This window comes from Thamnophis sirtalis, unplaced genomic scaffold (genome assembly GCF_051295495.1).
Source record: "Thamnophis sirtalis isolate CommonGarterSnake01/CBP01778 unplaced genomic scaffold, rThaSir2_p1.2 scaffold_10, whole genome shotgun sequence".
NCBI classification, from domain to species: domain Eukaryota; kingdom Metazoa; phylum Chordata; class Lepidosauria; order Squamata; family Natricidae; genus Thamnophis; species Thamnophis sirtalis.
In genome coordinates this window covers 42,964,673-42,991,077 of record NW_028261390.1, presented here as the reverse complement: position 1 = coordinate 42,991,077, position 26,405 = coordinate 42,964,673, and the positions used below count along the sequence as shown (strand labels likewise).

The window sequence follows — 26,405 nt, the reverse complement described above, 5'->3', positions numbered from 1 at the left end:
GTAGATATAGAAATTTAAATATTAGGTATGTTTGACTTATACGTAAAAAGTCAGGATAAAAAAACTAATAATAATGACAAAAATGACAAACCCAGTATATAGATATTGCTGACTGTGTCACCAATAATTTAAAATCAGTTGTGCGTCATTGAAATGAGTAAAAATAATCAGTAGAGACTGTGTAAGCTTCCTTTTTTGTCTGTACCCCGAATTTTTTTTTGTCAGTATTACTGCCCAATCTGTAGTGAGAACAACATATGGAACAAAATGTTCCTAGCTTCTAACTATTTTTGTTAGTGATTGATTTAAGCAAGAATTAAATCAGAAGAGGCAATGAGACATTATTACAAAGTCCTACTGTAATAAGAAGAAAATAAATTGTTGGAAAGATACTTCTGAGATATACTACTCTTCTTTTCATTAAAAAAACAAGGGAGAATTAACAGCAGGCAATATAGAATTTGCAATCTCTATCTCTCCCCCCACCCACACAAATTCCTATCTGTACATAAACACTATAATATAAATATATTATGTATAAATCACACACACACACACGCACACACACACACAAACAAACACACATATATATTTTCCAAAAATGAGTTTAACTCTTTATTTAAGAATAACATTGAAAAGCTGGAGGAAAGCTGCATTCAGGTCATGGTTGACTCAAAGGTGCTTTCTCAAAAAGGCACTGGACTCCCCCCCCCCCTTTGAGGTATACATTTTGTTTCTCACCCAAGAAACTTCTGACTGTATGCGGGGAGAGGGATGAGGAATAAATCCTGCCATATCCCCCACATACATCGTTCAGTCAGAACTGAAGAAGCTTCTTGGATGAGAAGTGAAATGTCTTTTCCTCAAGGAAAAAAACAAACTTCAGTGATCTTTTGTAAAAGTATCTTTGAGACAACAAAGGCAATCTGGGCCCAAAGCTGAGATTTAAACTTCCATTATTCTTTTGAAGATAAAGGGAAAAAGCGGAAACACATTCAGGTTGCAAGATTCTGTAAACTTAAAAGTATTCTGTAAACTTGTAATAAAAGTAGCGTTAGCATTCATAACCCTGGTTTCTTTTCAGGCAGTTTATTCTGCCTCAAAAGGCTGTCACTATAGGGACATGACAATCTATATATTCTTTTTGGCAATAATATGGAAATAGTTAAGTGGTTGCTGCTTTCTTCTTTTCACTTCTCTATTCAGCTTACAGCCCTGGAATTTCCTGGTGACCTAGTTTAGTTTTTGAAGCCAATGTATCTCAGCCAAGTTTGGCTAAATGTTTTATAGAATCTAATGTTTTATATTAGCTGTATTCTAGAAGAAAAAAAATAAAGGGAATAAATGATAACAATTGATGTAGATTGTAAATATTTATGAGACAGATATATCCGAGACATACAGTATCTGAATCAGAGATTCTGAGAGTGGACTTTTACATTTTCAAGTCTGCTATATTCATTATATTGGTGACCTGACTGTTAATTTAAAATAGAAAAAATACCAATGTGTCAAGCCCATTCAAGAGACTTCCAATGCAAATGTCACACTGCAACAGGACTATCTGTACAACACTATTATGCCGTAACATTACCTGGGGCAGAATTTAACAGTGTATCTTTTCAACAATAAGCAGAAGAAAATTATATTCATATATTGAAAGGAATGTTTCTTTTATAAAATGAACTGCAAATGTGTAAAATTACTACTTTGATTGTTTTTTTTATTAACTTCCTTGCTGGACAGAACTCCAAACATATCACTACCAAACTGTTTTGTTTTTGCTTTCTCTGATAATGGTGCCTCTACTTCTTTATCTTTTTTTGGCAATGTAATGATCAGAGAGAACAAGCATAGGCAGTGCAAATGATACCTGGAAAAAATAATGTTGTTGGTTCATTTATCTTACACTAGGAATGTTGATTTGTTGTAGTGCAAAATATATTATTAGAGTGCCTTTCAGATTAATATAGTTATAAAATAACCCTTTCAATTATTACTGAAAAGTAGGACTCACATTGTAGATATAATTTCAAATTTAATCAGAGTCAGAAGGGATCTATCTCTACGAACCTACACCTGTGCAGTATCTGAGCATCATACCAAACTACTGAACCATGAGTTCAGTATAGTATTTTGGATAATTCAACCATATTCAAGGGCTTCATGATGATGCATGAACCCTATAAGCAGTGATGTAATTAAAGCATGGCAATGTATCACAGAACACATATACAAATCAGGCAACACACCTAATTGGGTCATGAGGAAGATAAATATATTGTGTGGATACGAAACTGACTAAAGCTAACTTCCTCTACTTAGGCTATTTCCCACCTCATGAACTACTTACTAGAAGGTCAACTGATTGAGACAAAGTTCTAGAGATGGCCAATTTAACCAAACATTCATTTCTTTTCTTGTTAGATTTATATCTCACCTTTATTTTGTGGAACTCAAGATAATATACATATTACTTCCTTCTTTTATACTGCCGCTCCCGCAGTTACCCTATGAAGTAGATTGAGAACAGTGTCATTGCTTCAAATTTGTCTAGTCAGCTTCCATGCCCAATACAGAATCAGTCTTCTACTTTCCAATCCAGCACCTTAGCCAGGATTGTCCAAAGGGAGGTAGACAAAAAAATCAATATGGTAGCCACAACAATGCAATGAAAGCATTGCAACACACATTAGAAAGTGGCATTTGACTCAGAGCTGTGGCTACTTTTTTCCTCCCTGGTTGCATCCTGTATTAATTTGGTAAAACAAGAGCAAAAAAAAAAAACCCCTCAAAGAAAAGGGAAATGGATAGACATAAAATAAACCTTACATTAGAACTAAGGTTGAAGTTGTAGAAGTTGTTGCTCCATCTTGACTTCTTTGGACGTCTCTCAGTCCTGACCTTAAAATAATGAGTAAAGTTTGCAAATTATTTTAAGGGGTGTCAGGAGGTGTATTATTTGCGAAATGTGGATAGCATCTGAAAAATCTTGTAATTTTTTTGCATCAAATTTACCCCCTACCCACTCATGTACATAGTAGAATTGTTCAGGTGTATCTTGATGCCTGTCTCCTCTAGCAAGTGGCTCTGTTATTTTTTAAGTGAAAGAAAGTGACCTAAAGCTATTGTAGGAAGAGAGTTCATGTTAAGCCACTGAGAGAAACCAAGACATCTTTGAAGTAAGTGATAGGCTTCCAAGCTAGCAATGTTTTACAAAGTTAAAAGCCCCTTTTGCTCTTACTTCTTGAGAACTTTTATGGAAATGTTTCTATTCTGCACAGAGTAGTTGTATCAATGAGATAGGCAGCATAGAAATTTAATAAATAAATACAAAGAAATTGTATCACTTTCTTGTGAAGAAAATTATGTTTTAAATGGTAGGACCAGAATTCAGTATTTCTTGAATGTCTAAAAGAACATTCCTATTGTGTTAGACCAGCAGCTCATTCTATCCAGCTCACTCTTGCTTCACTTATAGCTGCCGGTTAGGTGGGTATGTTGACTCTGTGACCTTCTGGATCCAAAGCATCTTCCCATCTTATAACACTAGTGAGTGATCTCTACTTATCAAGAATAAAAGTACAGGAAAGTATTTTCTTACTTACTTCCATTTGGCCATTTTCTTTATTGGTTACTATTAAACCTCTTGAATCAGATTTCGTTTTGTTAAAAATTACTTACATTTTGTTTTGCCAATGGCAGTTCAGCTGCAGTAACTAAGCAGATTTTGCTGACAGTTCTTGGCATTATTATTGTATTTTGCTTCATTCATCTGACTCTTTCCAGATGTGTTGGGAGTACTAGTCCCAAAATGCTTATCTCAACATATGGATATAAGGGATGTTTTGCATATTGTCCTTGTCTCTACTCCTGTCCTTTTTCCTTTTTTACCTACTTAAGAACAGAACACATTGAATATTTTGAGCCTCAAGCATATTAACTCTAAGAAAATTCCCCTGTTTATGGGTTTCTGAATTTTGGTTTGAAAATAAATTAATCTTTGGTAGAAATGTCACCCAAATTGAAAGGCTAATAATTTTGACAGAATTGCTATTATTAATAAATCCACTTACTTCTTGAACATTTGTTCTAGCAAGAGTCTACAAGGCCAACATAGTAATTTTAAGGATTGGTAAAGCTTAGATCTTGAAGAGTACAAAGCAAAGATTACACAAGTCATTTGATGTGAATACTATCAATTTTCTACAACAAAACATTGGCCTTTCCAGTTGTTTTCATCTTTTATTACATATTTAGCTTTCTTAAACTTAATCTTTAGAGACTTTGTATTACTGGCTCCAGGTAAATCTTAAAACTAACTCAGTCTATTGAAACACTGAATGCATAAAGATTGTCCAGAGATACAAAGATAATCCATAGTTTTTCTTTTCCATAAAATAGAAGGCATTCATTGATGTTCATTCTCTACACATTTTGAATAGCATATAGTAATAGTTAGGAAATAGTGTTTTCTTGGAATATCTTCTTAGGAATCAGGGATTTACTAAGATTTCTTCTAAAAGCTTGATTTGGTACCTTTTTTTAAATCATTGGATTTAGCTTCTTCTCCAGCTAAATAGCTATTTCATGAAGGATTTTGCAATTGATTGGTAAATGGCTGGGATGTAATCAGATCAGATTACATATCGATAAAAGCAAATAGTTATCAATATTGCAAAAGATGTCAACTAAACAATCAAGCTGAGCCCAAGATGTTTTATAATGATATATCATGCTTAAGCTCAGAGACAACACAATGAGATCCAATTGAGTCCAATCATTTATTTGCTTACATCTAATGATAGAATCCTGCCAAACTTAAACTATATTTCTTTTACTTCTTTTAATCTACCAGATATATATGAAGAAAGATTCTATGGTGTGGCTTCCCCATTCCCCATCCATCACAGCACTGTGCAGTATCTTAATCTGAGTTCATCTTTGGGAAAGGTGTTGCCAAAGCTTTTATCCACCAATTTTCCAAGTGCACAATCTATCACAGATATATATTTTTAAAAAGGGATTGAATTTGATTGCTATTTTTTTAAAACTTAAACCTATATTACATGTGAGATTCCAATTCAATGACCTAATAAGGAAAACTTTGTTGACACTAATTCAATCTTTCAAACTGAACAAAAAGAATATTACTTGAGTTCTATTTATTTATTTTAGAGGTTTTTCACTCCAGATCAATTATACAGCTCTATGATTCTACATTCAGTCTTTGAAAAATGATTTTGAACATTGTTCAAGAAAATAGGAAAATATGTTTAATTAATTCAATCAAAAATGTAGGATCAAATTACTAACTTGATTTTTAATGGTATAAGCTTGAAATACTGGTATGTTTTTGGATAAGATATTCTGCAGAGTTACAGGTGAAACTCAAAAAATTAGAATATCATGCAAAAGTTCATTTATTTCAGTAATGCAACTTAAAAGGTGAAACTAATATATGAGATAAGAAATACTCATTACATGCATAGCAAGATAGTTCAAGCTGTGATTTGTCATAATTGTGATGATTATGGTGTACAGCTCATGAAAACCCCAAAAACACAATCTCAGAAAATTAGAATATTACATGCAATCAATAAAACAAGGATTGTACATAGAACAATATCGGACCTCTGAAAAGTATAAGCATGCATCAGTACTTGGTTTGTATCCCTTTTGCAGCAATTACTGCCTCAATGCGGCGTGGCATGGAAGCTATCAGCCTGTGCCAGTGCTGAGGTGTTATGGAAGACCAGGATGCTTCAATAGTTTCACCTTTTAAGTTGCATTACTGAAATAAATGAACTTTTGCACGATATTCTAATTTTTTGAGTTTTACCTGTATGCTTTTGTGGACTCTCAACATTAATTTTATATAATAGTGAAAATGTGTAACATTGAATATTTAATAAAAAATAGTTTTAATTTAATAAAAAAATAGTTTGCAAAATTTATAAAATCTTGCCACAGTGAAACTTTACAATATCAGCACAAGATATTGTTGTGAGATTTGAAAATCTTGTGATTTATGCCAATCTGAAAATATAGTGGGGTACTGCTTTGATGGTATATGGAACTGTAAAAGCTTCTTGATCTATGGCTCAGGGATGAAGGCTCTACCCAAATCTCTTCAAAAAACTATGCGTGAACATCATTTAAACATAATATGCACACCATAGTATGTGTGAAGAAATAATAAAATTGAACATAACCTGTTTGATACAATTGCAATTTTTCCACATTCCAATGCAGATATCAATTCAAAGGAAATATCTGAGCAATATATATTGGGCTTGATTCTTGCTAATAAATATGCATAAACGTGAAACTTGTCAACAGGAAGAGAAACCAGTAGTAAAATTTGAGTCTCCATTGTTACCCAGTGGATCAGACTGGTGTGTGGAAAGACCTATGGACCTTTCATTCCTGTGGAACAAGTTTTATATGATGTCTTTATACTGTGAAATGTATTCTGCTTCCACCAGCCCTCACAAAGGACACAAATATAAGGAGACAACAGAAATTTTTAATTGGAATCTATTGGATCCTGACATTTTCTGATGTTCTCAGGAAAAAGCTGAGTCTTTGGTAAACAGATACTTACTCCAATACCATTCCAGTGTTTTTTTAAAGAGCCTGAAATAAATTAGTGCACTTCTGGCTGAGATAGATCTTAGCTATTGCACATAATGCAATATTTTCTTTTAAAAACTTTTATCTGGAATGTTTTTCTTGTCTAGAATATGCTGAATGAACATGTTTTATAGCTTTTCATAACACCGTAACATGTATTATGAATTGTGTTTGCATTGTTCTGGCAAAATATGAAAGGACGTTAAAGCCAACAAAAATGTACTCCTTTAGTTTCAAGCTAATCTAAATAAACCAGAATGCTGTCAATTGATAATCTTGCAATGTGCTAGAGGCAGAAAATTATTGAAAAACAGAGAAAGGAGGGGGAGGGAGAGTTGTTATGCTGTAATTGAATATGGAATTGGTCATAAGCATGGCAGTGATTAAATGGGTTACCACATGACTCCCCCAATTTAATGACCTTTTTTTGGGTGGCAGCCATTAAGTGAATACTTTATATGGCTATTTTTTGCTGGAAACTAAAAAACTCCACTCAACTTAAAATTATGGACATGTGATGGCAGGATACTGCAAATGGCTATCAATGCAAGTAAGTGTCCAAAATGCAATCATGCAACCATGTTCACACTCTGGGGTTGTAAGTACTTTTTGTGAGTCTGTAATAATTTTAAAGTCGCTAAGCAACGGGTTAACTGAGGACTACCCGTATTTTGTTTCTAACAGTGCTAGGAATACACACATGCACTTGCACAGAAATCTTTTAAATTTGTGATTACTATTTTAGACAATGTGTTGGCAACTTCTTAATAAACTATGACATTTTTACGGTTGAACATCTTTTTAAAAAATGGATTAATCCAATAAATCTAAATTATTTGATTAGTAGTTTATCACTAAAATTACATTTTTTCACTTTGATATAAGATCTGTCTTCTTTTCAGCACTATCATTTCCCTCTCCGATATTCAGTAGGATGATGAACTAATGAACCAAGCTGCAGTAGTTCACCCAATTACTCTTGTTCTTGTGCAAAATGGCTTACATTGGCAGACTTCATAGATTTCACTACCATTTAACTTCTGAGTATGAAATGTCAGCTTTATCAAGTTACTGAATCTGAAATGTCAACTCCATCAAGTCACTGAGTAAACTTGCTGCCACTTCTTTAATAGGTGAATACGAAGATGAATGTTAACATAATGCTTAAGTTCCCAATTTATCTTAAGATTCTTTAGGGCAAGGATGCCTCAATTGTTTTCCTGACCACTTACTGAAGCCTGCAAGGTGGCTCCTTTTTTTCTTGATAAAGAAGGAATATCCAGATGCTCCAAAGTTATAATACATTGCAAACTGTAAACCTGTGAAAACTGTAAAATTATTATTTAGAATGCTTAATTTACCAGTATGGTTAGTCATGGGAATGGATCTAGCCATCCAACAGATCTCTACCAGACCAGGCTACCAAAGGAAGGGAGATGCCACTTGATTTATCCCTTGTAAAACAATGGCCCAGAGGTTTCTGGAGTAAAGGGGTAATAAACCCATTTAGTTCTGAATGGAAAGTCTTGAGACTTAATCAACATATCCCTTGGCTGTATATTCATACGTTGCAACAAACATCAACTAGTTTATCTTAAAATAGTATTTCTAAAATCAATGTTTCCCTGAAAATAAGATTTTTTGACCTCCAAAAAACTCTTATTTTCAGGGGATATCTATTCCATTGTCTTACTTTGTGGTGACACTGAAAATTCCACCCAGCAGGAGCCTGTGTGGCTGCTGTGAACCAACTTCTTCTGTGGCCCTTGCTGCTACTTGCATGTGGTGCCCCCAGCCTCCATTTCAATGTCATAGCCTTTCAGGAAAAGCCTCTACAGCTGAGAAATGAGCTCCGGACTGATGCATGCAGTGCCCTCCCAGCTTCTGTTTCACCATCAGAGGCCTTTTGCTGTCAATCCCAGCTTGTTTCTCAGCTGCAGAGGCCTTTCTTAAAGGCCTTTGATGGAAAAATGGAGGCTGGGGGAGATGCGCGCAAGCAGCAGCAGAAGTGGGCAGGCAAGGAGATGCAGGTGTCAGGGCACGGGGTACCTGGTTGCAACTGTCCTAACGTAAGCAGGAATGTGGAGCAGCTCTACATCCTCCCAGCCCCAGCCCAGCTTGATTTTTACCTGTGCCTACCCCCCATCTCATGCAACCAGATGCAATAGACTGGGCAGAATCTTAACTAGAGCTTAATTTGGGGGGGGGGGTAGGCCTTATATTGGGTGCACATGTAAAAATCAAGCTAGGTCTTATTTTCAGGATAGGTCTTATTTTTGGGGAAACAGAGTAGTAATTTTATAAAGAACATTGGGAACTAAAAGACAAACATCAGTGTTATAGTATTTCATTTATGTATTTCTTATACAAATCTGGTTTGCTGTTATTAAATAATTAAAGCACATGATTACTTTCAAACTTTCACCTGAAGTCTGTCCAACCACATAAGAGCAACAAAAACAAAGTCTTTTCTGATAAAATTAACTTTATTGAAAATGAAGAACACAAGTGCTGTACGTTTTCATTTCAGTTTATCGCATTTCCTATTTAGATATCCAATGTTTACTCTGCATTATAAATTTTATGAAGCATTTAGTAATAAGGTACAAAAACAAAATTGTCTTCTTCACACAAGTGTTGCAAGTAATCACAGGAAACAGATGCTTGAAATGGAAAGACTCTTGAAAAACATGAAATGTTTGTATACAAGTACTATCAGTAGATGCTTGTCTTCGCAGTAAACATTAGCCTTATGCAAATCTCACTTGAATTCACTTAATTAAGAAGCTGAAAAGAAAGAGAAAATGAGTAAATGCATCAAAAATGGGCACATATGTAGCTCTTACATTACTCTTGTTAGTAAAAATTAAGATTTGTAACTTTGGAGGCTGGGAAAAGCTAATAAATATTAGCATATTAGAATTACAATCCAATCATATAATGAATCTGTACAAAATGGAAACATTTAATGATGTTTTAAATTGTCTGAAGAGCTGAAAGGGGGAAAAAAGTAGATATTTCACAAAGTATATATTTTGCAATATCAGGGGATGCCTTAAACATTTGTGACAAATATCAGGTTTTAAAAAACAAAACTGCAATTAAATAGTGGTAAAATTACAAGTATGTAATCTGTGGATTTAGGCTGTAAATGGGTATCCAGTTTCCTTTAATATTCTTAGATAAAACTACTAAAATATAGCAGCAAAATGTATAATTGTTAGCAGCATTTATTTTTTTAAACGATCTTTCCTCAAAGATATGCTAAAGTATTATAAATGTCTCAGCCTCTGGCAAAATAATAAAAATGTTAAGCTTTCACAGGTTTATTTTTTTAACAAAAGCAATATAGTTGCCTATCTCCACTTCAAATAATTAATACTTTTAATTATTTCAGCATAATCATTTGGAATGATGGCCAAATGAATTCAGTAGAATTTCGTCTGGAACAAGATTTTTATCAGTGAAGTCTTATCTAACAAAAAGTGATTAAACATTTTGTGACACAAGAAATAGATGGTCTTACAAAATGGCTTCCCTGAGGTGGCTTCTACTTTCATAGTAGTTGCTATTATGGCCACAAGTTACTATTTACTAGAACACACATATGTGTAAGATGTTACCAAAATTGTCACATACACATATATTCCAATTTGCTTATTCCTTATAATTATTTTGTGCATGTATGTTAACTGAAAACAAAGTAATTTTATAATTGGTTAATGGAAAGGATTGCAGTAACACAGAAGCTTGCCCACTGTATCTGAAGATCCTTGTGAGCCTAGGTCTATTTACATTATTTTGTTGCAAAAATGATGAAAAATCTATTAGTTACAAATATAGCACCATTCTCCCATTCATGTTTTCTATTAAAAGGTGTATATTGTACTTCATTTGAACCTTTTAATGAGCTAACAAAATAATCATAAATAGTAACCATTGCCAGCCATGTACAGAATTCAATTTTGCAACACCACATAAACTATATTTTTATATTTGCTATCAGAACATTTCTTTCTTCTTCCCTGTATGCTAGAGACTTAAACATAGTAACTTTTTCTCAAAGGACAGTAACTCCATTTTCTTCCTCTCTTTCTCACACTTTTCAGAGAGATATTGTAGAGATAAGGAAAATGCTACAATATTATTTTTCAGATGCAGTGACTAGTAATGTCCATAATGTCCTGAGTGTCCTATAGATTTATACTAAGGCATTTCAATTATTTCACTTTTTCCTCTTCAAAGAATTCCCAACATGCCAATTTGAAATTTAATTTAATTTATAATCAGCTGCCCTTTTTAATTGTAGACCAAGAATGGATTTGTTCTTTTTATCAAATAACCCCAAGATACCTTTTTTAGTTAGACATTGCCAGTGCAAACCTAGTTGGCATATTCAGTATGTGATTAAGACTCATTTTTTTGTTACCAATGTGAATTACATTGAAACATCCTTTGAATGTTCTTGAATCTCAGATTTAGAGAGATGTAGAAGAGAGACTCAGCTAATCCACCACACAAAGATGATTTAGATGTAAAAGATGTAAAGAGGACTGGTGGCTAAAATGTATGATGAACTTTGTGGGAGCTAACAAAGAGAATGATTTGGGGTGATATGATAGTTTTCCAATATTTGAGAGGTTGTCACAGAGAAGGGTCCACTATTCTCCAAAGCATCTGAGGGAAGGGCAAGAAGTTACAGATGGAAGCTTATCAAACAGAGATCCAACTTGAGAATTAAGGAGAAAATTCCTCTCAATGAGAACAATCAACCAATAGCAGTAGACTTATATACCGCTTCATAGGCCTTTCAGGCCTCTCTAAGCGGTTTACAGAGAGTCAGCATATTGCCCCCAACAATCTGGGTGGAATGGCTTGCCTCTAGAGCAGCGGTTCTCAACCTGTGGGTCGCAACCCCTTTGGGGGTCAAACGACCCTTTCACAGGGGTCGCCTAAGACCATCGGAAGACACATATTCTTGAAAAAATACGGAAAACATAAAATAATTTTATCATTGGGGGTCACCAGAACATGAGGAACTGTATTAAAGGATCATGGCATTAGGAAGGTTGAGATCTACTGCTCTAGAGCTTATGGGTGCTCCATCATAGGAGGTTTTTAAGAAGAGACTGAGCAGCCTTTGGCTGGAATCATATAGGGTTGCCTACTTAAACAGGGGCTTGGACGGGGCTTAAATAACATTTATCAAAAAGTTAAGGACTGCTTATGGTTCCCATTAAATTTTATATATAGGGGTAAGTCATAGCTATTTGTGGTGTTTCTAATAACACATTTGTTATTTCATGTTTATTCATATATATGAATAATATTTACACACACACACAGAGATTTTTCCACACATTTTATCTCTTCACTGTCAATTTCTATATGGATATGTCTCTTCCTTGCAGTGGTCATGAGTTTGGTCTTTTTTTGATGTGCAATTTTTGATGTTTAGAGATCAACATTCTTACTTTCTTCTTGATAAGATGTTCCAGGCCTTCTCCAGTTTCTGAGTGAAGAGTTGTATCATCAGCATGTAAAAGATGTTTTTTCCACCAATCTTTACCCCTAATTTTGATTCTTCAAGATCCGGCGTCCTCATCAGCATATTAATTCGACCAGATGTGCTGGTATTCTCAGATCTTGTTGGATTCTCCATAGCTTTTCATGATTAACACAATCAAAGGCTTTCTTGTAGTTGATGAACCACATCTAAATGATATTTTAATGTTCAAGATATTTTTCCATGATCCAGCAGATCTGCAATATGCTCTCAAGTGTCATGACACCTTTGAAAGCCAGCTTGGACATATGGCAATTCCATTTCAATGTTGATGCTAGATGTTGTTGTATAATTTTAAGCAATTTTAAGAATCTTGCTCATGTGAAGCAATTGTGTGGTAATTGGAGCAATATTTAGAGTCACCCTTTTTCGGCAGTGGAATGAACCCTGAGGGTTTGCAACCCTGTAGCCACTTGATGGTTTCCCAAATTTTCTGGCACAGACCTCTAAAGACTATAGGGGATACAGGTCTCAGTAATTCTGCAGGGACAATGTCAACATTTTTCAGTCTTCTTGTTTGGCAATTGGTTCATTGCCCATATGACTTCTTCCTCATGGATTGCCAGTTCTGTTTCTACTTCTCTTTCATCTTCAATATTCAACATTGCATTTACAAGCAACAAATGATGATTGGATCTTTCTGACTTGCATAAATGCATTCCTGGTGTGAACCTTCATGTAATCTTCTTAGTAGTAGTGTCCAGTAGTTTTTCATCTCAATTTTATGTATAGTAGAGGTTTTGGTGACATCAAATTTCTTTGGAGGCACCGACTTTTGATTGTGCATAATTTGACTTTAGTCTTTGCCACCAACAATTCATGATCTGAATCACAATCAGTACTTGAATATATCTTAACAGCAAGGACTCAACTGGGCCATCGATGAGTGTATATAATATAGTCAATCTGATTATGGTGAAGTCCATTTGGTTGCAAAAGTGGAAAAGTGGCTCTTGGGCTGTTTCAACCATTTATTCAGTTGGAAAAATTGTACCAAATGATCACCTGCATTGTTCCTCTTACCTAGACCAAAATGATTAGTGATCCTTGTCTCTGTTTGTTTGCCAATTTTTGCATTGAAGCTGACCCAAATGTAAACAATGTTTTTAAAGACATTTTTTCATAGTTTCTTGGACCATGGGATAAAAGCCGTTTCAAGCTTTGTGCAACAATTGTTGGGGCATAGACTTGGATAACTGTGATGTTAGGGGGTTCGGCACAAATTCTGATGATCATAATTCTATCACTGATAGTGATAGAATTTTATCTCTGCTCTAGCAAGTTTCTTGCTTGCAATAAACACCACTCCATTTCTTTTCCTGGTATCATGTCTGAATAATAGACAGTGAAGTCCTCAACTGCAACAGTGCACACAAGCCCTTCTCCTGTGACCAGAGGCTATCTGCATGGAAAGGACAAGGGGGTATCTGCATGGAAGGGGGATTTTCTCTTTTTTTAACAGAAGAGAAAAAAAGTTTCTAACGAACAACAGAAATGGGATGTAAAACATAGTCACTCAACAATAGTTTTATCACATTTTCTCCTTCAGGCCTATATGTATTTTAAAAAAAATGTTTTTATACTATATGTCACTCTCCAAATTCTTACAAGTTGGAAAGTTACAAAAACGCAGTTAGCTATGTCAATTTAGAGGAGTCATGATTGAAATTTTGAATGAATTCTATCTGTATTTGCATCAGCATCTCTCTTCCCATTAAAACTGCAGCAATTACTTGATGTTACCTGATGATATTTACATAAAATATTATGTAAAATGTGTAACTGAAGAAAAAAAAGTGTTTGAAAATGAAATTTATTTCCAAGTTTACTTTTGGTGCCTGCTAGAAATAGTAACCAGGAATACTCAGAAAGAAGAGGGGAAAGGCTACTTGGCCTATGTCTTCAGAAGTTGAGTTGGCAGATGGGAAAGCAGGAAAACTGGCACTGCTTTTCCCAAACCCACTGATTTGGTAACATTGGAATCCCTTGCATTCTGTAATGTTAACAAATGTTTTAGATCAACCTCAGATTATGGGTCATAGGATAGAACTGATTCCTACTGAGCCAAGGTGGCGCAGTGGTTAAATGCAGCACTGCAGGCTACTGCTAGATCAGCAGGTCAGCGGTTCAAATCTCACCGGCTCAGGGTTGACTCAGCCTTCCATCCTTCCGAGGTGGGTAAAATGAGGACCCAGATTGTTGGGGGCAATATGCTGACTCTCTGTAAACCGCTTAGAGAGGCCTGAAAGGCCTATGAAGCGGTATATAAGTCCACTGCTATTGCTATTGCTACTGATAATACTGCAGCATATATGACTGGGATACAAAGATCTTTAACAGAGGACAAAATTGGGAACAAGTCCTTTTCTTAGTACTCAGAATGTAATTTTGGAAACAACATGTGATAATTTCCCAAATCAGCCAAGATAGTGGGATTTGAAAACTGAAGTATAATTGCATAATCTTCATTGGACAATGCCTCCAGAATGTGCTTTCTGTTGACAAGCAATACTATTGGCAAGCAAATGCTGTGTCTGCCATATTGCAACTCCAGAGTCAGTTTGCAGGTTGGACATCTATTCCAGGAAATATGCTTTTCTTACTAATCCTCAGCAAGTAAAGTATTCAGCTCCAAAATCTTCTTGAAATGGAATGACTCATAAACTGATTTCCTTCACAATCTACTTTAATTCTAGCTGAAGTCCTATCAGAAACATCAACCTGTTTCATATTATAGAATGAATCACTGTTCAGAAAGGCTACCTGTTTCTACTGATGCACAGAATGTCCTTCATATTGTTATAATTTGCTTAGAATTATCCTAAAATGTAGAATGTAATACATTATTATGTGTTCATCTAAATAAAAGTTTCATACATAGTTACAGCATATTTGTTCATAAATTCATAAGTCTCAGGGAAAAAGTTGGAAGCACATTGCTGGTAGAATGAGGTAACTTGAATGGCTTGGCTAAGTTATTTGTGGCTTACCTGTATGGATAGCCATGGTATTTGGAGCGGAATATCGACAACAGGAAGCTGAAGAAAAAAACTACCAGACCCAATCCTACTAGGCATATTACTGGAAGGAAAAAAAATCTGTTATCATAAAGATATTATATTCCATATTAACTAAAATGACATACAGGCATACTTTGAAATACATAAGGTTAATTGGGTCATTTCTTGTTATCTTTCTTATATTATCAGTGGCAAGACTATAGTTTTTTAAGAAAAATAGATTTTCAGCAGATTAGCTTTCCTTAACAATATAAACAAGAAAATGGCCATCTATAAGAAAAAGAGGACAAAAGGCAGCAGTTAAGAAAGCATTCCATAATTCTGAAATGTTCATTATTTTAGAGTATTGGGAAGAATGGAAAATAAAAACAAACCAGGGCATTTTATTTGCCCATTGTTCTCAAATCTTCAGCATCCAGACCATGGCATACATTAAAAAAAGAAGCAGAAGAACTGTCCAGGTCTTATTATATTAAGGGGTAAATTAGACAACCCCATGTATATTTTCTTAATCACAACTATGGGATTTTCTGTATGAAGATTACATTCTGTTTACATATCATTTTTGTTGTAAAAAAATCCAATGTATTTTTTAAAATAATGTTTAATGTAATTTGCTTGGAATATGGATGTAGCTTGGACCGGCAACATGTTAAAATCCTGTGCTTTCCATAGCAAATGTCCAATTCTCCACTTAACTCTCTCCCCTATCACCACCATTATCTACACATGCCACCCCTTCCCATTTCATTTTAAAAACACAATTCAGTCAACTGTTAATTGCAAGACATTGTACTGGCTTAGTAAATTGCTCATTACTTTACTTTTAAAGTAAGCAATAACACCACTTCATTATTAGAATTAAATTTTCTAAGTAAGGCTTTGATGATTTCTAACTTATTGTTATATTAGCACTCACTTTCATACTAGACTTTAGCTATTCTGTCAATTCAGAAATATCTGCTACAACTCATTTCTTTTCTCGTTCAAAGCGAAAGTCTGCCAACTCCCTTCTTAATTTTTCAACTGGCTCACTGGTATGCATCAAAGCTGTTTCAACTTTCTGATTATTCTTTTTAACATTCTTTATCTCCTTGGCCCATCCTAGTTACAAAAGTAGTTTATAAAATGACTGAAAGTTTAACTCATCAACTTGGAATGCAGCACATTTCAAAGAACTCTTTCAAGTTCTCCTTTTTATTTAATACGATATGAAAATGTCACTCCAGGTGTGAATTCAGTTTCAAGCATCCTCTTTGCATAAAAGAAGGGTGCTTCTTTTATGTTTACTATATCTGGTTCTTTAATTAGAGGAGAACGACAGAGAGACTGCTGATGCTTAAATGTGGAGAAATGATTCCACATTCATATATAAAAGCTAAAATAGCTTGGTAGTTGGCAAAAAGTCAGTTCAGACAGAAATCTATAGTTATCCCTTTTGAAAGGCTAACTTTCAATGTAGCATATTACAGTAGAATACAGTGTAAAAACTTGGCTGTTCCAGCAGGCCTGGGGCTGTTGACCTCACCGTTGAGGTCCAGCCCCGATTAGAATGAATGTATGAGGGTGTTGCTGTTTTTAAACTGTTTCTTTTCTCGTTATGTGTTTTTTTCCCCTCTTATTTTTTGTAAGCCGCCCGGAGTCCTTCGGGATTGGGCAGCATATAAATATATTTAATAAAATAAAATAAATAAATAAATAAATAAATAAATAAATAAATAAACTGTCCACTTCCACCCACCATTTGGGGAATTCAGCCACTGCTAAGAAAAAATAAAGGATGCATACCTGTATAACAAAGCATGGCTAGTTCTAAATGGCCCACAAGTTCTTTATTCTGCATCAAGCAGCTTATTCAATAGGAGGAATGCATTTCAAGTAACTTGTATGCTTCTGCTCTTATGCTGCCAATATATTCACATTTGAAAATGCTGTGATAAACATGGGCACAGCTTTTAATAAACTGTGGGTTTCCATGGCAGTTTGCCATAGTTTCAATTATATTTTAATGAGAAGAAAAGAAATTATCCATTTAGTCATCAAACAACTTACTTCTCCTTTTCCCAACATCTCCCTTGGAGGTAGCAGCTTCATTCAAAAGAACCATTCCCATGGTGATAGCAGCATCGATATCATTGTTGTCAAGGAAACTATAGAAATGTTGAAGTTTCACAAAGCCAACAGTTCATCTTTAACATTAGCAGGTATTAATTTAGTGGTTTTAAAAAAAACTAAAGGTGTTTACCAATAGTAAATGTATGCATTATTAATTACTATCTATAATACACATGTTAATGCTTATTCCCCCAAAGCTACATTTAAATTATTTCATAAAGTATGTCTTCATATGTCTTCAAGATGGATAGGATCTACCCACTATACTTGAAGAATTGAATAACATTACTGCATTCAGCAAATATTTTAGTCACTAAACTTTTAGCTCTTAATTGCTAGCTTTTACAAATGCAAACAAGAATATAATGAAATAATGTAACCAATTTGCAAATATCCTTAAGCTGTTCCTAAAATTATTTGAAAGTATATCAACAAAAAGGCAACTTTTACAACTCTAATTAACATCTGTTCTGGTCACTCAGTCTACAACTAAATAGGATTGATGCTTTGTGAAAGCTGCTATTTATTAAAAAGAAAGTAAAAAACCCAGTAATAAACAAAACCCTTCTGGTTTTAAAATTGTTCATTTATATACAGTATTTGCCAACAGTAAATCAGAACTGTGATTCTTGTAAAAAGCTTAATTTAACTTATTAAATTGTTTGATTTTAGGTAATATTGAGGGGAAATGTTTACTGTCCTATTCACAGCATAAACTGAACCTGTCAATTATTATCACAATTTCATTTGTGCTTGTTACATTTCACCTTAACTTCTTTGGGAAAATAAAGACTCAGCAAGGGTTACACATTCACTTTTCTATCAGTAAAAAGTGGAGCACAACTCCAGGGCCATTCTAATGAAACTGATTTCCTTAATCCCTTTCAATCTTGGTGCAATCCCTGTTTTGGGACATTAAATTATTTGTTTGATTATAAAGCATATTTTTTGTTATACCATCCTATGTACCCGTGAAGCAGGTGAAATATAGTGTTTTAAAAAGTAATCATTCGTGAAAACCAGTGTCAAAATTGTTTGAGAATTAGCAGGTTTTATTTAAGAAAAGAAATTTGTAAATTCTAAGGTTTGATTGGACATATGCCTTAAGCACATTGTAGTTGCTGTGGTTTTCTTATAGAATATACAAATAAAATAAATGTCAATGCTTAATAAGCCTTTAACAGACCCACATTGTACCATGCACTGATGTGCTTCTTTTTCCCGTTTTCTCAATTAATAAAACTAAAAAAAAGAAAATCACAGTAAAGATGCCTAAGGCAGAAAATCCAGCTGGTGCCTCCACAAATATGTTAATGAACTGAAAAATCAAGAGTGGGATGTATAAGGAGGAGATGATTCAAGATCTTCCTCTTCTTTCCTTCTCTTTAATAGGTTCTACCACTTTTGACTTTGGTTAGTTCAAAGGAGCTTTACATTTACTTCAGAAATGTAGAGTGCACATATAATTTGGGCATGTAAATTTTTTTCAGATATTTTAATTATTTCTTATATTATGACTTGGTCGGCAAGAGGAGTCTAGTCAAAAACACATGTACAATTCCTTCAAGATTTTAAGGGAACATTGTTTTTCTGTTAAAAAGTTTTAAAGACAACATCCATCAAGAATGTATTTTTATCTGGTGACTTATCAAGAAACAAATGCAGTTTCATGACATACTGGGGATATACAAGTGATCTGAAAGCATCTAAACTGAAGATGATCAATAGATAGCTTCCTGTGAGCCATCAGTTCCATTTTGGAGGGACCATCAGATAGTTTAAAATTCCAGCTAACTGAAGCAAAGTTTGGGTAATAAAAAGTTTGGAACACTTAGAAATAAGCTGCATACTCCAGAATGCTGCTGATAAGTTGCTGTCTTTCTCTAGTTCACATTTCTTATATTAGCTATAAGAGCTTTTTTTTTTTTTTAAAGACAGAAATAACTTAATTTTATCAATGTCAGAGACTCTGGCATTTCTACCCATATAGCTAAAAAGACAGAAAAATAAAATTGGCCAAGTTTCTTATTCATTGTATGTGAGCAGGCAGGCACTTGGCCTTCTTGTCCTTCAGGCAACTCAACTGGAAAATTGAAAAAATAAAATCTTGCTGAAAAAACAGATGCTACATCTGAACCTGAGTAAATAAGTTTCAGTGCATAAAAAAATTAAAAGACATTGGCTTACTATGAGTTAACCATTCAAATACTCATTTTAATTTTTAAAAGATGAATGTTTGGTTGCACTATGCATTGTTGATTAGTCCAGATTGAACCCAACTCAACATTTATTAGATGTATTTATGCATAGGGTGATAATTACCCACATTTATTAAATCCTGGCACCATGGAAGAGGTCAATGACTGCAAATGGAATAATGAGGTCAGGAATGCTGTCAATTCCCTACAATTGAAGTTTCCCAATGGATCTTTCCTTTCAACATTGTCTGCCACTAGCTGACAACGGACAGCATCCTTTGGGATGAGCATCAGGAGTGAATGTCAACATTTCAGAACCTGTAGCAATTTCCAGGATGAACTACTTCAAAGTTCTATTGTTATTCAAGGACACTCAAGCAGCAAGGAGTAACAGCAAGATTTCAATCAGTTCCCAATGGGATAGCTGCCCTTGTCTTAGTCCTTCCATTCACATGCTCAGCATCATATAGTTCTTGCCAAAATTAGCACAAATACCCCTTGCCCATTATTTTTCATACTTTGTGAGCGAATCATCTGAGAGTAAATAGCATTTTACAGCGCAAACTATAAAATCACTGGTTCCAAAATAAAGTTGTAAAGGATTTTATTTATGTGTTATATTATGTGTTAACAGTAGACAAGCCCCACCTTTCCTTATGGAAAAAGATGATTTGAGATTCAGTTGAAGTATGAAGAATCTGATTTTTTCAGTATAGAGCATTTCTGCCCAACTGATGTTCATTAAAATATAGACAAATGGATTAAATTCCTAAATAATTCTAATTGCAAGTCAAGCAATTTGCTTATTGGACAACATTCAAACAAATTTTGAAACAATATTGAGAACTGTCATGGGAACCCATGGTGCTTCAGATGCTGCTGAACACTCCTTCCAGGAACAAGGAACACTTAGAGTTACAGATCATTAATACCGGAGGGTCGCAGGTTTGACCATCCAAGCCTAAAGAAATTTGAATTTTCTGCTCTGATGCAGGCTAACAAGCAATCTCCACTCTCTATAAAGACCAGCAAACAGCACCACACAACAGACATTTCATTACTTAGCTGAGACTAAAAAAAATAAGTACATTTCAATATTAACTGGAACACTTTCCAATCATGACACTTTTGATTACCTTCCTGCAATGTGCTGAACATAGATTGCTGTGCCTTAGGGCTTGTTTCTGAATGCTGTTTGTTTTACTTTAGAAATATTTCTGAAAATTCCAAAGTGCCCTTTATCAAGTATGTAGTCTGAATGAGGTGCTGTTCCTGTGCAGATATTCAGTTCATCCGTCTTAATTTTGGGGATCAAAATTAAACTAGGGAATGAAAAAAAGGTTTAGAGGATGAACACTGCAACAATTGTAGTAAATATGAATGACAGAGCACAACCTGATTTTGAAACTAGCCATCACACTAGTCTCCTTGTGTAGATGGACTGGATATTTACCACCAAATATATTAAGCCATTATATTTGACTCAAGTTCTTCAATTACTGTGACATCAATGACCTTTGGGAGTTGGCTCAGGAATTATTAGCACATTTCTTAGGCACCACACAATGTTTAAATAAATAAATTATATTTAAAAGAATATGCCTTGAAGCTTTATTCTATAAATACATGGAGAAGAAAAGATATATTCATATAAGGATAAAGAGATAAGGTGGGCTAGCAATATTGGCCTTTTTTTTTCTTCAGTAAGTTTTAAATCCAAGGGGAAAAAATACTTCACCAGGCATAAGGAAGAATTTCCTGGGGGTATGATAAATGACTATCTGCTAAGAGATTTGAAACAGAGAATGGATGGGTATCTGAAATAACAGTGTATTTGCTGCATTAGTGGGGTATTGGACCGAGCCAGAAGCAGGAAACATACTTTAGATACTATTAAACTACAGCTTCCAGCACTTCTGCCAATTGGTTGCATTAGTTGAGTGGCTGGCATTACCAACTACAAGACTGAGTTTGCTATCAGTATAGAATCATTTTTCCTTGTATATAATCCTAATCTGATAAATAAATGGTAATTTGTAATTTTTGCAATTTGTCTTCATCTAAAAATGAGATACCCTTTTCTTATGTTTCTCTCTCTGGCAGTAAATACAAATCTTGCAAGAAGATTCCATTGTTTGACATATAATAGGAAAACATTATATATTATATAAAATTATTGTTTTAGTCATTCAGTCATGTCTGACTCTTGGCGATTTTATAGGTGCTTTGCATGCCACCCTGTCAAGCTTAGTTACTTTCAGTTATTGGGTGTTCATCTTTGTATCACATGTTATGTTATCAAGCCAGCAGGTTCTTTGCTTGCCCCTTTTTCTTGTTTCGCTAACCTCCTAGCGTCACTGACTTCTCTAATGAATTCACACACATGAAATGGGCTAAAGTAAATCAGACATAGTCTTATGATTGTAGTTTCTAGTGATGCGTTTGGTTTCATTTGATTTAGCATCTCTGTTAGTTTCTCTGGCTGTCCAGGATATATGCAATAATTTATATCAACAACACAATTCAAAGGCATCAATTCTTCTTTGATCAGCCATTCTTAGTATCCAACTCTCACACTCATTCATCATTATAGGGAAGACTAATGCTCTAACTAGCCACCTTATTGTTTTTTTTTAACAATAGCTTTGCTTTTCCAGATCCTATTCCAGAATAAGAATACAATGTTAACCACTGTAGTGTGGCCTAAGGTTATCCGGCGTTTGATTTCAGGAGTGGAACTGCCATCATGATTCATTTTTGATGCAAGGAAGATAAACTGAACTAATTCAATTTCTTACTTATTGATTTTACACATCTCATGTCCATCTGCAACTGTTGTCTTTATCTTTGTTTTCCTGATGTTAAGACTCAATTCTATTTTTTAACTTTTATTCTTGATTTTTTAAATAATATTTTCCAAGTTTTCCTTACTGGCATTGTATCATCTGCATACCTCAAATTATTTATGGTTCTTCCCCCATTCTTCACTCCAAAATATATATGAGCCATGGTGGCACAATGGTTAGAATGCAGTATTGTAGACTAACCCTGCCTACAGTCAGGCGTTTGCTCCTGAGTGGCTCATGGTTGACTCTGTCTTCCATCCTTCAGAGGTCAGTAAAATGATGAGCCAGATTGTTGGGGGCAATATAGTGGCATTTGTAAACTGCTGAGAGTGTGCCGTAAAGTACTGTGGAGCAGTATATAACTCTAAGTGCTATTGCTATTACTATATAGCAGTGATGTGTGGTGAGGTTTATGGCTGGTGAGGCAAAAAGAAAGACATAGCTCACTCCCCGGCGCTTGAAAGCGGGCAAAAGACGCCCTGCCGCTATGTCTGACATAGAGGCGTCCCACCTCTATGTCGGACATAGCGCCGGGGAGCACGCTATGTCTGCCACAGAGGCGAGATGCCTCTATGTTGGACATAGCAGCAGGGCATCTCTTGCCCACTTTCAAGAAAGCTTTCTTGAAAGCGTCTTTTGCCCGCTTTCAAGAAAGCAGGCCTGCTTCTATGGTGGACACAGCACCGGGGCATCTGAAGCGTCTGAAAGCCCTGCCGCTGTGTCCAAAATAGAGGCGTCCTGCCTCTATGGCAGACATAGCACCGGGGCAGCATGGCGGCTTTTGCAAAGCTGCCCTGCTGCCCCAGCGCTAGAGTCGAAAGACGCCTGGCTGCTATGACCAACATAGAGGAGTCTGCCTCTATGTCGGACACAGTGGCAGGGCTTTCGGACGGTTTGGACGCCCCGGCGTGCCGGGGCGTCCAAACCGTCCAAAAGCCCTGCCACTGTGTCCGACATAGAGGCATCCCGCCTCTATGTCGGACACAGCGCCGGGGCATCCGAAAGCCCTGCCGCTGTGTCTGCCATAGAGGTGTCCCGCCTCTATGGCTGACACAGTGCAGGGGTGTCCGAAAGCCCTGCCGCTGTGTCCGACATAGAGGCATCCTGCCTCTATGGCGGACATAGCGCCGGGTCGTCCAAAAGCCCTGCTGCTATGTCCAAAAGCCCTGCCGCTATGTCCAAAAGCTCTGCTGCTATGTCCAACATAAAAAAGTGCCAGCCCGTGCGCCAGCAGAGGCAGGTAACACACACACACACACACACACACACAACTTACAATAATACAATTATTTACAAATTACATTAATTTTGAATTCCTCCCCCTCCTTCCGACCCACACACCTTTTCCAGCTGTTTCAGAGAGGATTTCAACTCTGCTCTTGTCTGCCATGATGAAAATGTAAAAACGTAAAAGGAAAAAGGCAAGAGCTGCTGAGGTCAGGCAGGGTTAGCTGCTGCCAGAGTCCCCAATGGATGACTCTGCTTAACTGTTTAAAAAAGCCTCTAAAAAAACACCCTCTACAGGAGGAGACGAGAGAACCACGTGCCTCATCTACATAAGGAATTTTTTGGCTTTTAACCCTTGCTTAACTCTGCTCGAGTGATCATAAAGATAGACTAAATGAGGCACGTTGTTCTCCTGTCTCCTCCTGTAGAGGGCACGTTTTAGAGGCTTTTTTAAACAGTTAAGCACTAAGGAGAGTCATCCACTGTGACTCTGGCAGCAACTACCTCAGCCTTTTTCCTTTTAATTTTTCTTTTCTTTTCATAACAGTGGTAAGGCCCTGCCTCCACTGACTGCACGTCACTGCTATATAGTTAGGGTTCACATATATACATTACATTTGAAAGTGCCAAGCTTATTATATAGAATCTGTTACACTTTCTTCATTGTCTATTTGACATGGTGTTTTAGTCAATCATATATTTGTTAAAATTACATTTTCATAATCAAACAGAAAAGAAACATTTTAATATTTAAGTTATGAATGATTTTGAAAAACTATTAAAGGTCAAAGCTACATATTGTGCAAAAACAGAATACATTATTTAGAGGAATTAAAGCAGTATGGATTGCAGCCTTGAGTACATAATTTCAGTGATAATCAGTCTGCCTTTAAAAGTAATTGGAGTGCATAATTCCAGTGTGAATTTCAACCATCATAGTTCTTACTCGAAAAGAACACTCATATTGTTTTTAGAGGAACTCCTCAAAGAAAGTTCTTATAATGCTAGGCTACTTCAAATGATCTCTGCTGCAGAAAATGAAAACTCTCACTAAAACCATCATATCCGTGAAGGTAAAGATTTTAAAACCCATTTCAATCCATCCCAGTCACAACAAGCATAATATGGAACTACAGCTGACTGGATGACAGACCACTGATGTTCAGATCTTTCCTTTTCAGCTAGCTAACACCTGGACTGCTTAGAAAGGTGCCAATCAAACTGGTTGGAGAAAATAGGTTTTGAAAGGCTTGAAAATGAGAAACCATAATAAAAATTGAGACACAGATACACAATTACACTTTAAACACAAACAAACACAAATATCACCCGCCCAGCTGTCTAGATTTGTTGACCAGAGATGATAAAACATTGATTTGTCCTCTGGAAAAAGAAATAAACTGTGGCTGAGAGTCTGTAGAACTCCAAACAAAAACACAGTTATCAAAACCTATGGATTTATATAAAAGAACATTGTTTAATTCTTATTAATTTATTAACTGGTTTAGCCATTTTGCTTTATTTCCTGCTTTGTCAGATGATTGCCCAAATTTGCCTGCTGTCCCTTATAATTGAAAGGCTGTTTCCAAACATTTACTTGACAACATACTGCAGCCCTATACAAGTAGTCTCTCACAGAATATAGAGTATTGTGTGGATGACACACATGCACAATTTTCATTTAAAGTTCTTTTGTATGGTTGATTTGAAGATCTGCAAGGAGTTAAAAAGCATGCAAACAGATAAATAGAATAGAATATATATTTGGCCAAGTGTGATTGGACACACAAGGAATTTGTCTTTGGTGCATATGCTCTCAGGCACCACCTTGGTGGAAAGGTAACAGCAACTTTATACAATGCTGACTCCCTTGTTTAGGAAAGGGACATAAGCATTGCCCCCTAGAGCTGGACACAAGTGCCAAGAGAAACCTTTATACATTTTTTTAAAAATATGGCTGGAAGGAAATTCAATTGAATGTGCTTTTAGTTGTATATGAAACTAGGAACTTTCATTTTGGGGAGCCATTGGTTCAAACCACAGCAGTTATACCTTTCTCTGTGTTCACTCATGCTTATTTAATAATCTTTTCTTTTATCTGCCATAATGATTTTGTTTTCTTTCTTCACGCAAAGAATACGACTTGGTTTCCTTTTGTCATACATAAACTAATGTCTCAAAATGAATATAAATAAATATAAATACTTTCATTATCTTTATGCAAATATAATGAAGGATGGAATGGTTTTGAGGATGACCTCTGAGAGGGATAGGGCAGAAGATCAATTGTAAAAATCAGTGGAATAAAAGATAACTTCAGAAAGCTTCTTGGCTGCCTGACTGATTTAATCAAATCAATAGCCACACTACACAGGCAAGGAAGTACATAAAACATCAGTGTGTTTTGTGGACTGCTCAGCTGCTCTCCAAGGAACTGTACTATGTTAGCAGTGGGAATGCTATAGAACTATAGTATTTTTCTTATAAAAGTCTACATGACCAATTTATAGGTATCTTGCCTGGTTTTCTCCCTTGGATGATAACTGACAAGCTATTTGTTTGGAAAATAGAATTTTCTGATTATTTTTAGATTTAGGGAGGGAAGTTTGAGGATTTTCTTTAAGATCATATCTAGGCTAACATAAGTAGAACTATTCAAGGTATATTTATTCACTTTTGGCTGTTTATTGAGACACACAGACAAACACACTATTTAGAAAAGCTAAAAGAACTGAGAAAGTAGACATTTTTACTGCCACTATTTTACTAAGCTTTGGCATTTTAATTTTGATCATTC

General features: G+C 35.4%; 1 protein-coding gene and 1 pseudogene across 1 annotated transcript in view; both read right to left on the bottom strand.

The window, feature by feature from the left end:
* Positions 1-26,405, bottom strand: part of LOC148043872 (uncharacterized) — an 802,025-nt pseudogene that overhangs the window by 438,776 nt on the left and 336,844 nt on the right.
* The window catches only part of TUSC3 (tumor suppressor candidate 3), a 163,057-nt gene continuing 145,755 nt past the window's right edge, over positions 9,104-26,405 (bottom strand). The window contains exons 8-10 of the mRNA XM_087724455.1: positions 17,275-17,349; positions 15,193-15,283; positions 9,104-9,423 (exon numbers count right to left, since the gene is read on the bottom strand). Coding sequence (XP_087580581.1) covers positions 9,408-9,423; positions 15,193-15,283; positions 17,275-17,349 — 182 coding nt within the window. The 3' untranslated portion in view covers positions 9,104-9,407. The remainder of the gene's footprint in view (positions 9,424-15,192; positions 15,284-17,274; positions 17,350-26,405) is intronic.